The 17,980-nt window shown below is 43.7% G+C and overlaps 1 protein-coding gene across 1 annotated transcript in view; it reads right to left on the reverse strand.

Annotated features, from left to right (window-relative positions):
* Positions 1 to 4,831: 4,831 nt before the first annotated feature.
* Positions 4,832 to 17,980, reverse strand: part of LOC122791444 (protein KASH5-like) — a 194,355-nt gene continuing 181,206 nt past the window's right edge. The window contains exon 2 of the mRNA XM_044059188.1: positions 4,832 to 5,465. Coding sequence (XP_043915123.1) covers positions 5,251 to 5,465 — 215 coding nt within the window. The 3' untranslated portion in view covers positions 4,832 to 5,250. The remainder of the gene's footprint in view (positions 5,466 to 17,980) is intronic.

Genomic DNA, 17,980 nt, shown 5'->3' on the forward strand with positions numbered 1-17,980 from the left:
CCCGAGACTCTTTACAGAGGGGATGGACTGCTGCACTTTCATCTGAGAGCTCTTTCTCTAAGGAAGATGCCACCAAAATCAAGTTGGCCTTTGGAAATCTATTCCAATATTCCTGGTCCTTGGGAGGCCAGGAGACTCTGATCTCCTTCAGATTTCATAAAGATCTCTACACAACAAAAGAAATCACGTCATTGACAGGAGGGATAACCCAAGAGGTAGGCAGGACACAGTGGAAAGCCTCCTGCAGTATGTACTCCTTAAGACAGAATGGGTCAGTAGGTAAAGTCCCTTCTTACACATTAATTCCAGGACATCTCCAAACTGAGGGTCATCAGGTGAATATGACAAAAGACTCCCTTTTATCCAATTTAGTACCCAGAATTTGGAACTCTGTAGGATAATCCAGACATCCCACATTTAAAATGATTTCTTTGGGTAAATGTTTGGAGACACCTTGTCCATGTTTCAAGAAGAGGAATCTGATCTAGATTCCATCACTCTGTCTCTGCAATGGTTTTCTGCCCCTCTGTAACGAAGATGACAGAGTCCACATATTGAACTGCGGGCATCATGGGATGCAGCAGATAGTGGTTACAACTCCACAGGGAAATTAACCAAGCCTAGAGGTTGTTTCTGCGTAATGCCCTATCTCTGACTCATAAAGCAAACTTTTTCACTGAGCAGCCTGATAACAAAGATGATGCCACAGCCAAAAGGATCGAGACCATGACCATCTCAAGGCTACCACTTCTTAGTGCTGAGGCCAACACCAGGACCTAGGATGCTTTTAATGCCAAGAACTCAAATGCCAAATGATTTACTAACAATGACTGGATATGTTATAGGTTCATAGGTGGGTACAAGGCTATCTGCCCGAAGGCATTTATAAGCCTAGCCAGAATGTGCTGGCTTTCGCCGTCCCCTTAGATTAGTTCCCTGTGCCTCTGTCCAGCAGAGCCACTGAAGTGATCCCCGAGGTAAACTTTCTGTTTCCCATCCAGTTGTCAAGGTTTCTTTTGAAGAGTGTTAGCGACGAGCTCTGCCTAATGTAGATTTGGATCTTGTTCCAAAGCATGGGAAGTCTCTGGGACAGGAATCTATCCCTCCAGCACATCCTATTTATTGTTGTGGTGAAGTTTAGATCTCTAGAGTATGTGGCTCGAAGGGATAAGGTTTTCTTTAGGTGGAGCATGTCTATCAATTCTGGGTTGGACATGGCCTTGTATGTCAGGCAGAGATCACCTCTGAGTAGGCGGTATTCAACCGAGTACAACTGGAGTTTCTTCACTCGAGCTGCATAGGGCATCTGTTTGAGGCCATTTGATCCTCTTGGTGAGGTACTTTTGTGGTCTTTCCAGCTGTTGCAGGTGTCTTGTAAGGTACATCCCAAATGAGGCGTTGTACTCTAAGATGGGTCTGATGAGTGATGAGTAGAGGGGCACAATGACCTCTTTTGATCTGGATGCGAACCCTTTTGTGATTAGGTGGGCCACATAGAAGGATTTTCTAACCACTTTGGCAATGTGATTATCAAAGGTGAGATTACTATCTACTTGGGTCCCCAGATCCCTTATTACGTCTTCCGTATTTAGGGGACTGCCACCTATGTGGTAGTTTGTGGGTACTTTTTTTTTCCAAAGGGGATGACTATGCACTTTTTGGCATTTAGCGTGAGGCCATGATTTTGACACCAGGTATCCGTCTCAGTGAGACCCTTTTGGAGGATGTCAGTGTCAGCTGGAGAGTCAGTTATAGCCCCTAGTTTGCAGTCGTCTGCGAACTTGGTCAGCCATAGTCCTCCTGTGCTTTCCTGTATCTCTGAGAAGTATATGCCAAACAGGAAGGGTCCTAGGACTGAGCCCTGGGGAACACCACTTGTAACCAGTTTAGAGAAGGACCTAGTTCCCGCAACTGTCACCATGTGGGTTCTGTCCATGAGCCAGTTGGCAACCCATCTTGTGACATAGGGGTTTATGTTCAGGCTGGTGAGCTTGTCTATAATACCAGAATGGGGAATGGTGTCAAAGGCCTTAGTGAGGTCTAGGTAGGCTGTGTGTACCACTTTTCCCTCATCTATAGCCTTGGTAACTGTCTCAAAGACATCCACCAGGTTTAGGAGGCATGATTTGCCTTTAACAAAGCCAAACTGGGTAGGGTCCAGTGTTTGGAGGTTCCCAATGTCTCTGTTAATGAGATCCATGATGATGCGCTCCATAGCCTTGCAGACCAAGCTAGTCAGGCTTATAGGGCGATAGTTCCCAGGGTCTGTTGTGGCTCCACCTTTGTGGAGCGGAATAACTGTTGCTGTGCGCCACTCCATGGGTATGTAGCCTGTGGAGACGCTGAGTTTGAACAGTGTGTTTAGGTGAGGGGTTAGTTCGTCTTTGAGCTCGTGTAGGAGGCAGCCAGGGACACTGTCCAGTCCCATTGATGCTGAGTTTTTGGCTTTGGAGAGGGCTGTTTTAACATGAGTGTCTGTGATTTCAGGGACTCTAAATTCTTCTGGTATGGTTATGGGCCCTTTTGGGGGTGAGAGTGGGGTGAAGTTTGCGCTGAACCTGTCTGCCAGGATGTTGGCGATATCGGTCGGTTCAGTATATTTTGTGGCATTTTGCACTAACTCTGAGCAGACCTGAGCATTGCCACATAGATTCTTGACATAGCTAAAGAATGCCTTGTGGTTATCTTTGGAGTCCTTGGCAATTTTTCTTTCAAAGCTTGCCTTGGATGATTTTATGAGGGATCATAGTTTCTTGCTGATACTGATCAGAGATGTCTTCCCTTCTTGGGATTTTACTCTTTTCTGTACTAGTTTCCTCCTCCTATTGTATAGCTTGTTTATGGCAGAAGTCCACCAGACTGGCTTCCTTTTCTTGAAGGAGTGAGTCTTGGTTTTGCTTGGGATGGCACAATCTATGCATTCTTGTAGCTGCCCATAGACTGCATTAGTAAAGGATTTTGCAGCTTGGACAGTGTTATCCTTCAGCATGGGGGCTTTGAAACTTTCCACCTCGGTCTTAAGTAACGTGAAGTTTGCTTTTGAAAAGTTTTTCATGGTGGCTTTCATGTCTGGGGGTGGGGGCGGAATATGGATATCCAAAGTGATTTGTTTATGGTCAGATCTAACCAGCAAGGGGTTGACCACTGGTGTGGAACATCGGTCGCCCATGTTGGTGATGACCAGGTCCAATATGTTGTCACCTCTGGTAAAAGTGATGTATAATGTTTGCAGCTACAGTTGTGTCTGCACGGTTTGGAATGTATAACGTTTGCAACTGAGATTGTGTCACTATGGTTTATTTTCATTTATATAAAAGTAACATGGCCTATGTCATACATAATTTAATAAGGATGTGTCTTTTTAAAAAACAAACTCAAATGCCAATATAGTCAACATCATCAATAGCTCTGATTTAACATGGGCCCCCACTGACCTTTGACACCAAGGCACTTGGTACCAAAGTTACTGATGCAGAAGGATACAACAGCAAAACAGACATAGTCATGCTCAGGGATGAAGGAGGGGTTGAAAGTAGACTCGTCAGCTCTGAAATATCCAGCGGCAGCAACAGGCCCAGAGAAAGAGCATCAAGTAATGAAGAAGGAATTTGTCTTTCTCTTGATTCCTTAGATGCAAGGGAGAAGAGAGTGTACAAAATTAGTTTCTGCTGTGGCCAATGTCCTGCTCTGGCCAATGCCCTCATTATATTGACCAAGTCTGTATGGATGGAGATACTGTAGAAGGACATGGAGAACTTACACAAATGGCAGAAGGAGGTCTAAACTTACAGTATCTTGATAGCTTTTTTCTCAGATGAGAAACTGCTTTGCAATCTTTCTGAAAGTGGGCCCTGTACTACACTCTAACAAATGGGAAACACCTGGAGGAAAAGAATGGTGACAACTACCTCCTTACACCCTATCATGTTCTCAGGAGGGGAGATATCCATCTGGGTGACTTTAGAAGTAGGGGAAATACTACTACAACATCTGCTTCACCCTCGTCAGCCCTCCTATTCTCTTCCTGCTGTTAAAAAATAAAAAGCAGAGTTATTGGAGAACAACCATTTTAAGATTAACTTATTTCATCTCTTTTGTAAGGTTTATATGGTAAACGTCTCACAGATGTCACTGTTGCCATTTACATGCTCTGCCACCAGGTACAGTACGCATAGGATGTGCATGCTCTGAGGGGGAGTTTTATGTCCACATTAACTGCATTTGTGAAAGTTTGAAGCGTTTACCCTATCTATAACTTCACCAATTCAAAGCAAGCCAAGAAACCCTGAAAATTCACCATAAACTACACAAACATCAAACTGAATAAAGCAAACAGGCTAAACTGTCACAACAATTCAAACCATTGTTTTAATCTTCTTCTGCTTTCGGCTTTTCCCGGTTAGGGGTCGCCACAGCAGATCACCTGTCTGCTCATGATTGGCAGTGGAGTTTTACGGTGCCAAGGTGCCAGCCTGGCGCCCAACCTTCTACAGAAGGCACACGCACGCACACACTCACACCTAGGGCCAATTTGGAGTGTCCAATCCACCTACAGCATGTCTTTGGGATGTGTGAGGAAACCGGAGTACCCAGGGGAAACCCATGCGACCACAGGGAGGACATGCAAACTCCACACAGAAGGCATCCCAGCCAAGAATCGAACCGGAGAACCTCTTGCTGTGAGGCGGCAACGCTAACCACTGCACCACTCCGGCCGCCCTCAAACCATTGTTTTAATAAAAGGGTTAAATACAATATAACTGACTAGAATGGTCAGCTCAGAATATCTGAATAACACAACCCAATCGATCATTAAAAAAACATAGGCAAGCTTCCAATCTTAAAAATATGAGCCTGGGAACACTCTTTGATACTTGTTGATATGCAGTAAAACAATGATTTAGAGAGAAGGAGAGGTGTGGAACACTGTGGGAGTGTTTGGAGGAATTTTCAGCCTGGAGGATTCTCAAAAGTACCAAACAATTCTGGCTGTGACTACTAGTCCTGGGGTTGAAGTGAACTGACTGGATCATACAAGATCTAAATTTTTGCCATGTTGCCTGGACTGTGGTTGAAAACTGTCCAAGGACCAGTCTGCTTTCCCAGCTAAGGTATCTCCAGTATTGGTGTAACAGACAATTATTTTCATGACTATGGTCATAGCTAAAAAAATATATGGCACCTGATTACATAATTATGTAGGCAACATAAGGACAGAACCCCATTTTATTTTGTGTATGTTTGCTAATGCTAGACACAAAAATACATTATTAACAATACTAACTTTTCATCCCTGCATTCAGCAATCCATTTTTTCATGATAATATGAAAAGCTGATAAATCCACAGTGACACCTTTCCTTTCTGGATCCAGCATATCATAAAGTATCTTCAGCTTTCCTTCTTCACATTTCTGTCCTGTTACAGCTTCCAAATACTCAATAATATGGAGTACAAGTACTTTTCCTAAAATCAGAAAGAGGCAACCATTATAAAGTAGAAAGCATTTTAAACATTTTATCAATGCCGTATAGTAAGAATTCAGTAGATCAAGACATGAAGCCTCTAAAGACAATACTGTTACTTAAACTACCAAATGCAATAATAAAATCAGGCTTAAGAGATATATAACTTCTGTGGAATAAAATTCACACAGAAAACAAAAGAGTACACAAATACACATTTCATTGCAGATATGCTTGGTATATAAACACACCCTAAGCACAATTTTATGTGTATTATTTTAAGAACGACTTTAAAGAGAGTAAATAAAATTATATGTACTTAACATAGATAGAGCTGCAGGAGTAGGGAAATCCTCCATAACTGAAAAAATAATTTTCAAGGTGCTAATCAGGGTGCTGTTACTGTGATGCTTACTATGATGGATCCGAAGTCTTCTTAAGACACTAAGGTCTTGCTGGCTGGATTCTGCTGAAATCAAAATCTAGTTATCACAGTCTGTTGCCCACAGAAACTTGCAGAGTATACACTGATGCAGCACCAAACTCTGAGCAGTAACCAATAAATAACATTTTATAACAAATCACATGAACTACTGGTGTAGCTTTAGTTACTGTTCTACTGTACTTCTCAAACAGCATGGATGATAAGAGAGATAGAATACAAAAAAATATCTCGAACAATGTTATCTGCTATAGTCTCTTTATAGTAGTTTTACAGCCTATTTTCCTCCATGGTACTCTATTTTGGACTTTGTATGAAAATCTGTTTGCTGGTGTTTGCAGAAAGGCATGTTTTCATCCTGTACTTGTATTGTCTTTTCTTGAGAAAATGCTGACTTGATAAAAGCACCATTCAAACTTCCTTGCTTAACAATGTCATATGATAGAAACATGCACAGATTGTTTTCCTATTGTCCATTATTTACAGACGCAGGTTAACTTTCTTATTGGCAATGTGGAATGCATACATCCTGTTTTTTTACATTCTTGCCAAGTCTGTAAGAGGTCAGCTTTCTTGCTGACAGTGTGAAATGCATACTGATTCTGTAGGAAAACATGTCATTAAGCAAATTCCTTATTTTCCAAGCCACAGTCATTTTAGTATGGATGCTAATCACATATTGCTAAACTCTATTTCTACATTTAAGCAAGCTTTATTTTATTCCTTATTTATTTTGCATATTTGTAACAGAATTACTTTCAACCTTAATACATTGTTGAGCATATTCTTACAATTCCCTCTTTTTATTTTAAAACATACTCAAAACACTTTATAGGAAACAAAACTTTCAGTCTTCTTTTGATACAAGTCAAAATGCAATTTTACATAGTTAATACAATGATATCACGTATTACTACTAAAACTGAATGTATTTAACAACTTTATCTTTTGTAGACCATTCTGTGAAAATAAGAAGTTATGTTCCTACCATAACGTTCCATGTTAGTTGTCTTCTCTCTCCTTCTTTCTTGCTTGATGGGTTCGGAGCCGATCCCTCGGCTCCGAATCGGCACTTGCTTTAGCTCGAGAACTCCTTTTACCAGCTCGAGGCAGCCCCATATCCCATGATGCAAGGCAGGAAGTACCCAGATCTCGTTTGTTGACAAAAGGGCAATAACACCAAGCATAAAAATACTTCCCAAAGGAAGAAGAAACTTACAGATGGAAAAAGGACCAGATTAGAATGGTCTTTAGCATAATAGTTTCTTATACAAGGTCTGTCCAGGCCAGGGGGAAGGAGGGAGGGTCGCAAGAAAGAAGGCGAGAAGACAACTAACATGGAACGTTATGGTAGGAACATAACTTCTTAATGTTAAGTTGTCAATCTCGCCTTCATTCTTGCTTGATGGGACCGCGTCCCTAGCACCTCTATCCTGGGTGGCTCAATGGAACAAACTCTTGAGGACTGTAGAGCCAAAACTGGCTCTGTCCCTGGAGGCCAAGTCCAATTTGTAATGGGAAACAAAAGTGTGAGGAGTGGCCCAAGTGGCGCTGCACAAATAGTGTCCAAAGGCAGTCTAGCTTGAAAAGCTGTAGAAGTAGCTAAACTCCTAGTTGAATGTGCTTTAGGTTTTGAGCACAGCTGTTTTCCCCTGATCGTATAAATTTCAGTGATAACCGAAGAAAGCCATCTGGATAAAGTCACTTTAGAAACAGGAAGGCCTTTTTTATTATCCGCATAGGAAACAAAAAGTTGATCAGATTTCCTAAATTTTTTTGTTCTGTCCAAATAATATCTAAGCTGACGGTGGACGTCAAGATAATGTAGCTTTTGTTCAGCTCTATCTGAATAGTTAGGAAAAAATACAGGGAGATCAATGGATTGATTCAGATTGTTTTTTGAAGCGACCTTAGGTAAAAATGATGGATTAGTTCTCAAAGATACTCTGTCTTTGTGAAAAACCAAATAGGGGGGTCGAACCGAAAGAGCATGAAGTTCAGACACCCTCCTGGCAGATGTAATAGCCACTAGAAATAAAGTTTTCCAAGAAAGATATTTCAGGGAACAAGAAACAGCTGGCTCGAAGGGAGGAAGAATCAAGGATGTCAGCACTAAATTTAGATCCCACTGAGGAGGAGGATTCCTGATTGGAGGCTTTAGTAGGAAAATTCCTTTCAAGAAGGCCCTGCAGAGCCTATGGGACATAATATTATGATCTGCTATCCCAACATGAAAATTAGAAATAGCAGCCAACTGAACTCTGACTGTGGAAGAAGAGGAGCCTGCATGAAAAATCTCTGCTAAGAAGTCCAGAACTGCCTGAACAGGGGCAGTAAAAGGATCAATATTTTGGGCCTTAGCCCAATAAGAGAAACGTTCCATTTGCTCGTGTAAATCCTCCTGGTAGAGGATTTTAGTGAAGCTACTATGATATCTCTAACAGGGTTAGAGATCAAAGGAAGCCTGGCTAGGGAAGGAAGTGGAGCAACCATGCTGTGAGGTTGAGAGAAGGGATTGACCGGTGCAGCTGACCGGATTGGTGAATCAGTAGATCTGGCACTGGGTCCAGATGCCACGGCTGCACCAAAAGGTGATGATGGAGGAACGGAACCAAACTTGTCGAGGCCAGTAAGGGGCAATGAGAATCAATTTGGCTCTCAAAGCGGTAGCTTTCTGGATGACCTGAGGGATCAGAGGAAATGGGGAAGGCATAAAGAAGTCCCTGGGGCCAATCCTGGGTCAGAGCGTCTCTGGGGGATGGCCTGATAGAGGAAGAGGCTGAAGAAGTCTGGACATTTGCTGTTTTGGGGAGTAGCAAAAGATCGCAACATGGGACCCCATTCCAGAAAAATCTCTTCCGCTATGGATTGCTTGAGAGACCACTCGTGAGGCATGAGAATAGCTCTGCTCAATCTGTCCGCTAGAATGTTGGTTTTCCCAGGGATATGCGTTGCTACCAGAAACCGATGAGAGGAGATCGCCCATTGCCATAGTCTGAGCGCTTCTCGACACAAGGGGTAGGACTTGGTTCCGCCCTGTTTGTTGATATACCAAACTACAGACATGTTGTCTGTGTGGACTGCAATTGTCCCTACGGGAAGAAAGTCGTTGAGGGCTTGCAACGTTAAAAGCACTGCTCTCATCTCCAGGACATTTATGTGCAGATGGTACTCGAACGGTTGCCACGTCCCATGAACCATCCTGCCCTGATAATGACCCCCCCCACCCGATCAGGGAGGCATCCGTGGTGACAGTGGCTATCGGGGACGGGGGTACAAAGCACCTGCCTTGGTGAACCTGAGACGATGTGATCCACCAAGCAAGATGTTCTTTGCATGTCTGTGTCACCAGAATCTGGTGACGCATAGGGAGTTGCTGGTATGACCACTGTGTGAACAGCATCCACTGAAGGAGGCGCATGTAGAATCGAGCCAGGGGAAGAAGAGTAATGGCCGCAGCCATGAGACCTAATACCTTTAGAACCATTCTGGCCTGTATTTTCTTGCTGGCCAGAATGATCCTGACATGAGTCTGAATGTCTGAAACTCTTTGTTCTGTAAGGGTAGCTGACATCCGAACAGTGTCTAAGTTTGCGCCTATGAAGGTAATAGACTGGCAGGGCGATAAGGATGACTTTTCGAAGTTGATTGAGATGCCTAAATGAGAACAAAGGTCTATTGTGTAATCCCTGGCTTGTATAAGTTGATGCCTGGTGGTGGCTGACAGGAGCCAGTCGTCGAGATACGGAAACACCTGGAATCCTTGACGTCTCAGGTGAGCCGTGACCACTGCCATGCATTTGGTGAACACTCTGGGGGCTGTAGTGAGACCAAAGGGCAGGGCTCTGAACTGGAAATGACTGGACCCCAGCCGAAAGCGGAGAAATCTCCTGGAGCGTCTGTGAATTTTGATGTGATAGTACGCATCCTGAAGATCTATTGAGCACATCCAGTTGTCCTTCTGTAAGAAGGGCAGAATTGACTGAAGAGTGACCATTCGCACTCTTGTCTTCCTGACAGACTTGTTGAGTCTGCTGAGATCCAATATTGGTCTCCAGTCTCCCGTCTTTTTGGGGACCAAAAAGAACCTTGAGTAGATTCCGGGCTCTGAATGGTCTAGTGTAACTGGCTGAATGGCTCTTTTTTGCAGTAGTTTTGCGATTTCTAGCTCTGCAATGTCCCTTAGACCGGGTGGTACATCTGGAAGGGAACTTGAGGGGAAGGGACTTTCCTCGAAAGGAATTATGTAACCCTTGGATATGATCGACTGTACCCATCTGTCTTGAGTGAGGGAATGCCAGGCTTCTGGGTACAGCGATAGTCTTCCCCCGACTGCCTCCAAGGAGGGACAGCCGGGCAACACCTCAGGGATGCTGAAAGGGCTGCTCAGGAAGAGACTCCCTGTTGCCCTGGTTCTTCAGACCCCCTCTGCCTCTAGAGCGGCGTCTGTTGTTGTTACCCCCTCTGCCTCTAGGGGTAAACTGACCACGTGAATCCGGCGTGACTCCTTGGGATTTACGGAACCACATCTTCCCACCCTTCTGTCCTTTGGGATAAGGCCTAGAAGCGGTGGAAAAACGGACTCCAACAGCAGAAAGAGTCTTGCCGTCCTGCTCACACCTGGTCAAGGTTTCCTTCACCTGAGGGCCAAACAAAGCTGACCCATCAAAGGGAGAATTTGTGAAGGACGCCTTAAAGGGATCCATAAAATCACATAGCCGCATCCAGGCTTGGCGTCTAAGAGCCACACCTGTGCCTGCGGCTCTACTCGCTCCATCAGCAGCATAAGATATTAGCCGCATGGAGGAGTTAGCAATGGAATTGAGGGTTCCTAGCTGCGAAGCAATCTTTTCTTGGGCCCCTGCAGCTGTAGGATCCTGAACTACTTCTCCCAGCTCCTTCAGGATATCTCTCTGGAGTCTGGTGAGGTGACAAAGATAATTCAGCGAACGCATAGCAAAGGTCGCTGAGGAAAACATCCGCTTGCCGTACCTATCCATGGTCCTAGAGTCCTTATTAGGAGGATGGACGGGCACAGAAGGATCTGCAAGTTCCTTTTGGTGGCGCAGCCACCACCATGGCATCAGCGGGGACACCCTTGGTAAGGAATAGTTTGTCACTAGGGGCAGTTATAAATTTGGAAGGCCTCCTAGGGACTGGCTCTACAGAGTCAGGAGCTGTCCACGCCTTTCGAGCAATAACCTGCATCAGGGGGTCGAAAGGCGGAGACACCCAGGAGGTGGAGGGCCGAGATCCAAACGCCTCTAGGTATACTGACTCATCCTCGGAGGGATTGTTGGTGGGCCAGTTTCCCCTCTGTTTCAGAAGTTCTAGGATGTCTGAGAAGGAGACATCCTCAGAGGGGGATCTAGGGATCCCTCTGACTCATCAAAGTCAGTATCCGGTGACAGACTCGGGGAGTCTACATGCTTCCTCTTACAAGTCCTCTTCCTAGGAGGATCTCCCGAAACATCAGGAGAATCCTCGGAAGAGGGGGAAATTCCCAATGGGGAAACCTGAGGCGGAGGATCTCTGGGTCCTGTAGCAAGAGAAGTGGCAGAGATGTCAACAGGTACAATAGAGGGAGGAGCTACGGAAGAGACTGCTGACTGATACTAGTGGCCAGTACACTCTTCATCACCTCGAATGCTCCCCTCCCAGGCAGGTCCGAGAGGCCCGCTCAAGAGCTAGGAACTCCAGGGGCCACCGAAGGGAAGTCTCGAGGCAGATGTCGGAGCCGAGCTCACCAAGGCCGAGGCTCCAAGGGGAAGAGCGGGCTCGGACAAGGGTCCGATGCCACTCACCCCCTCGGAGGAGACCATGGAAGCCCGACCACCGAATCCCTCTAAGGAAGAGGAGATAAGAGTAGGGGCTGAAGGAACAGAAGGGGGTATCCATCCTCCAGCCGTAGCAGTAACCAAACCCGAAGACTCCAACTCCAAGCTCTGGGGTAGAGTTGAAGGAGGAACTGTAACGGGGTGTGGACCAACAGTCGTCTGCTGAGACGGACTGTGTAGCATTTGGGCCAGTACCTGTGACTTGAGCAATCTACTGACCACTCTCTCGAGGTCATGATCTGATAACCTGGATGACCTTGAAGATCGGCTCCGATGGCTCCGCTCCGATAGAAGAGGCGAGGCCGGAGCCGAAAGTATCGGCTCCAAGGAAGGAGACCTCGACCTCTTCCTGGAATGGGCCATCGGAGCCGATACTACAGATCCTGTCGGCACCGACTTCTCGGAGCCGACAGAACGTCTCGATGTATCGGCTCCAGCCGGAGCCGATACAGCCACCAAAGTAACGGTGTCGGAGCCGATCGGAGCCGACACCGATGCCTGTGCCACATGGGTGTCGGAGCCGATCGGAGCCGACACCGATGCCGTTACGTGGGTGTCGGAGCCGGTTGGAACCGACCCCACAGTGGTCAGCAGATTCGCACCGATAGCCATCGGGCGAAAGCTTAGTGGATCAGAATCGGCTCCAGCCGAGCCGATCTCGACTCTATACGAGTCGGAGCCGAGGCCACAGGCTTAGAAACAGAAGCCTGGGTCTTGGCAGATTTAGTTGACTTTTGAGGGGCCGACTTAGCCGGAGAGCCCTCCGGCTTAAGAAGGCCCCTGAGAATCAACTTATTCCGTCTCTCCTGCAGGACTCTCTGGCTGAAGGAGTGACAAATAGCACAGGAGTCCTGCAGGTGAAGAGGGCCCAAACAGTACAGGCAAGAAGTGTGACCGTCTGTCAGAGACATCTTCTGACAGCACGAGTCACACTTCTTAAAACCTGAAACCCTCTCTTTAGACATGGTGCCCTAACACAACACACACACACCAGTCCAAATAAAAAAACTAATACCAAAAAGGTATTTAGTACAAAATACCAACACACACACCCTAACAGGGGGGGGATGGGATAGGGAAACTAACTGACTAAAAAAAAATTTAAAAGAGACAGGGAATTCTGTCAGAAAAAGTTAGATTTAAAGTTAAACTATCAAAACAAATAGTTTTTAACTAAAAGGGGCTTAAAAGTCACAAAAGTGAATTACTTACCAGGAGCTGGTAAAGAGAAGACCTCCCAAGCGGGCGGACAACGAGATCTGGGTACTTCCTGCCTTGCATCATGGGATATGGGGCTGCCTCGAGCTGGTAAAAGGAGTTCTCGAGCTAAAGCAAGTGCCGAGTCGGAGCCGAGGGATCGGCTCCGAACCCATCAAGCAAGAATGAAGGCGAGATTGACAACTTAACATTATATCATTTATGACCTGTGTCTGCGTTAGGTTTAACCTGATTAATTTATTCATTTGCAATTAGAGAATTTAATTTATTACTTAGAACTATTCCATTAACTCTTTCTAACTGTTGAATTAACTCTTTACTTTTATTAAACATTTTATATCAAAAGATTAGACATAGACTAATATCTATAAGAGACAAGAACTATGTGCTACTGCAAACATTATTTAGTGCTATAAATATACAATTTCAATGTCATTTTAACCATAACATTGTGGCCATATCTCTGAAATAGCCATTAACACTTTGGTTGACACTGAAGTGAACATATTAAAGACCTTGGTAATACATATCTGAATGTAATTATTTCAGTATATTTAATACTTGAGGATTAAAAAAACATGATTTATACACTAAAGAATGTTATGTACATATTAGTCCATTAGCTGTATGAGTACAATATTTTAATATAATTTTCCTCTAACTGGGGTAACCAATACTAGTATTGGATAAAATGATGGTCCAAAAACCAGTGATAAAGCTGCAACTCGAAACCAGTGATAAAATTACAATTAGTAATAAAATTACAACTTACTTTTAAACTTGTTACTTTACAATGTGTCCTGTACAGTATATATCTACACAGACTGTCTGCTACTCATGCATTTCAATCTAGTAGGTACCCTGGACCCATGTTTTTAAACATGGTTCTCCACAAATATTTATTGCTAGACATTAATTTCATTTGTACTGAATTCTTCTGTGTTTGTACATACAAAGACTGTAACGTACACTTAGTCCAATCTACAAATTTAGTAACATTAACATCAAGCAGAATCTTGGACTAGTAGAACTGCCACCAAAGGCAACACAATTAGAAACATTCATGCTTTTTGCATACCAACATATTAATAAAGCAAAGTTAAACCATCTCTTGTATAGCTTTACAGTTTCACAGGTTATAGATACAATTTAATACTAAACAATACAATAATAATTAGCATAATAGCTATTAGCAACTTGTAAAATATTCTATCCTGTCAGGTTTAATCTGATTACCAGTATTTCTAATGCACTGATGCCTGTTTTCCCCTCCCCCTAAAAGAGTATTGTCAAGAAGGAATGAGATATTATTTCTTCCTGTAGCTTTATTTTATACCCTTTTGCAATACTGCTCACACAGTCACTGTAAAACTGTGAAAGTACCCCTCCCCCTGTAGTATTGCAGTATTGTTTATTTGTTTTACGCTGTGAGAATAACGTACGTCAGCCCATCACTTTGGTTATACATTTGCTTTATTATGTTACTAACAAACTATGGACCTTTGTCTGATTTGATAATTTTTTATAAAGCTTTTGCTGTTTACTACTACTAGTAGTAGGTATTTGTACCCTCCTATATACTTTATTTGAACTGTATGCATACTATAGCCCATCTGCTGGCTGTACTTGATGTAACTGAGGTTTTTTTTTTTACTTTTAACATTTACTTGCAAACAGATTATCAGTGACATATATACACAATTGTGATATTTTATTATGATTACCAAATAGTGTTGCATGTGAGAATTTAACAATTATGTTTTAATAACAATAATGTTTTAGAAAAACTCAAGCCACTTGTCTGGCAATCAGTCTTGTTTTTTTATCTTATCTTTCCAACATTTCCTGTAACTATTTATCCAGTCTAGGAAGGTCTGAGCTCACATTTCAGACTCTGTAGACCACAGTTAACCCTTTTAGCATTTTTCCTTTAATCATCTGTTACTACACTTGCAATTTGATAGTAAAATGCAGTTATAAAACACTTAGAATTATAATAAGTATCTGTGATTTGTATAACTATGCATTTATACTACATAAATAAACATTATTTTATAATTAGCTTACATCTTTTTGTGATGTGAATTTCAGTATTTTTTTATTTATTTAACTGCCCTGCCATTCGTTTTACAAAGACTGCTTGACTAATACCATATGTGATTTTATTTCTTTTTAAAATTCAGAACTTTAACTGTCTGGTGTGGTGTTACTATTCGAGTATAAAAAATTGTAAAAAAAAAACGAACTACATATTAGCTAAACTAACACGTTTATATTTAAATGATTTACATTTTATTTTTATTTTATTTTTTTTTTATTTTTTTATTTTACATTTGTTAACTGGGCTAGTCTAACTGGATACATGTCCATTTTCAGTAGAGGCCCGAGGAGTTAAGCTCCAAGTTAGGACAATAAAATTAATACAATAAAGTATAAGGATACATGAGCAAATATTAAAGTATTAACAGTATGCGTAAATAAGAAGTTATGTTCCTACCATAACGTTCCATGTTAGTTGTCTTCTCTCGCCTTCTTTCTTGCTTGATGGGTTCGGAGCCGATCCCTCGGCTCCGACTCGGCACTTGCTTTAGCTCGAGAACTCCTTTTACCAGCTCGAGGCAGCCCCATATCCCATGATGCAAGGCAGGAAGTACCCAGATCTCGTTTGTTGACCAAAGGGCAATAACACCAAGCATAAAAATACTTCCCAAAGGAAGAAGAAACTTGCAGATGGAAAAAGGACCAGGTTAGAATGGTCTTTAGCATAATAGTTTCTTATACAAGGTCTGTCCAGGCCAGGGGGAAGGAGGGAGGGTCGCAAGAAAGAAGGCGAGAGAAGACAACTAACATGGAACGTTATGGTAGGAACATAACTTAATGTTAAGTTGCCAATCTCGCCTTCATTCTTGCTTGATGGGACGCGTCCTAGCACCTCTATCCTGGGTGGCTCAATGGAACAAACTCTTGAGGACTGTAGAGCCAAAACTGGCTCTGTCCCTGGAGGCCAAGTCCAATTTGTAATGGGAAACAAAAGTGTGAGGAGTGGCCCAAGTGGCCGCTGCACAAATAGTGTCCAAAGGCAGTCTAGCTTGAAAAGCTGTAGAAGTAGCTAAACTCCTAGTTGAATGTGCTTTAGGCTTTGAGCACAGCTATTTTCCCCTGATCGTATAAATTTCAGTGATGACCGAAGAAAGCCATCTGGACAAAGTCACTTTAGAAACAGGAAGGCCTTTTTTATTATCCGCATAGGAAACAAAAAGTTGATCAGATTTCCTAAATTTTTTTGTTCTGTCCAAATAATATCTAAGCTGACGGTGGACGTCAAGATAATGTAGCTTTTGTTCAGCTCTATCTGAATAGTTAGGAAAAATACAGGAGATCAATGGATTGATTCAGATTGTTTTTTGAAGCGACCTTAGGTAAAAATGATGGATTAGTTCTCAAAGATACTCTGTCTTTGTGAAAAACCAAATAGGGGGGTCGAACCGAAAGAGCATGAAGTTCAGACACCCTCCTGGCAGATGTAATAGCCACTAGGAATAAAGTTTTCCAAGAAAGATATTTCAGGGAACAAGAAACAGCTGGCTCGAAGGGGGGAAGAATCAAGGATGTCAGCACTAAATTTAGATCCCACTGAGGAGGAGGATTCCTGATTGGAGGCTTTAGTAGGAATATTCCTTTCAAGAAGGCCCTGCAGAGCCTATGGGACATAATATTATGATCTGCTATCCCAACATGAAAATTAGAAATAGCAGCCAACTGAACTCTGACTGTGGAAGAAGAGGAGCCTGCATGAAAAATCTCTGCTAAGAAGTCCAGAACTGCCTGAACAGGGGCAGTAAAGGATCAATATTTTGGGCCTTAGCCCAATAAGAGAAACGTTCCATTTGCTCGTGTAAATCCTCCTGGTAGAGGATTTTAGTGAAGCTACTATGATATCTCTAACAGGGTTAGAGATCAAAGGAAGCCTGGCTAGGGAAGGAAGTGGAGCAACCATGCTGTGAGGTTGAGAGAAGGGATTGACCGGTGCAGCTGACCGGATTGGTGAATCAGTAGATCTGGCACTGGGTCCAGATGCCACGGTTGCACCAAAAGGTGATGATGGAGGAACGGGAACCAAACTTGTCGAGGCCAGTAAGGGGCAATGAGAATCAATTTGGCTCTCAAAACGGTAGCTTTCTGGATGACCTGAGGGATCAGAGGAAATGGGGGGAAGGCATAAAGAAGTCCCTGGGGCCAATCCTGGGTCAGAGCGTCTCTGGGGGGATGGCCTGATAGAGGGAAGAGGCTGAAGAAGTCTGGACATTTGCTGTTTTGGGGAGTAGCAAAAAGATCGCAACATGGACGACCCCATTCCAGAAAAATCTCTTCCGCTATGGATTGCTTGAGAGACCACTCGTGAGGCATGAGAATAGCTCTGCTCAATCTGTCCGCTAGAATGTTGGTTTTCCCAGGGATATGCGTTGCTACCAGAAACCGATGAGAGGAGATCGCCCATTGCCAGAGTCTGAGCGCTTCTCGACACAAGGGGTAGGACTTGGTTCCGCCCTGTTTGTTGATATACCAAACTACAGACATGTTGTCTGTGTGGACTGCAATTGTCCCTACGGGAAGAAAGTCGTTGAGGGCTTGCAACGTTAAAAGCACTGCTCTCATCTCCAGGACATTTATATGCAGATGGTACTCGAACGGTTGCCACGTCCCATGAACCATCCTGCCCTGATAATGACCCCCACCCGATCAGGGAGGCATCCGTGGTGACAGTGGCTATCGGGGACGGGGTACAAAGCACCTGCCTTGGTGAACCTGAGACGATGTGATCCACCAAGCAAGATGTTCTTTGCATGTCTGTGTCACCAGAATCTGGTGACGCATAGGAGTTGCTGGTATGACCACTGTGTGAACAGCATCCACTGAAGGAGGCGCATGTAGAATCGAGCCAGGGAAGAAGAGTAATGGCCGCAGCCATGAGACCTAATACCTTTAGAACCATTCTGGCCTGTACTTTCTTGCTGGCCA

This window comes from Protopterus annectens, chromosome 17.part0 (assembly GCF_019279795.1).
Source record: "Protopterus annectens isolate FY-2018-M chromosome 17.part0, PAN1.0, whole genome shotgun sequence".
Taxonomy (NCBI): domain Eukaryota; kingdom Metazoa; phylum Chordata; order Ceratodontiformes; family Protopteridae; genus Protopterus; species Protopterus annectens.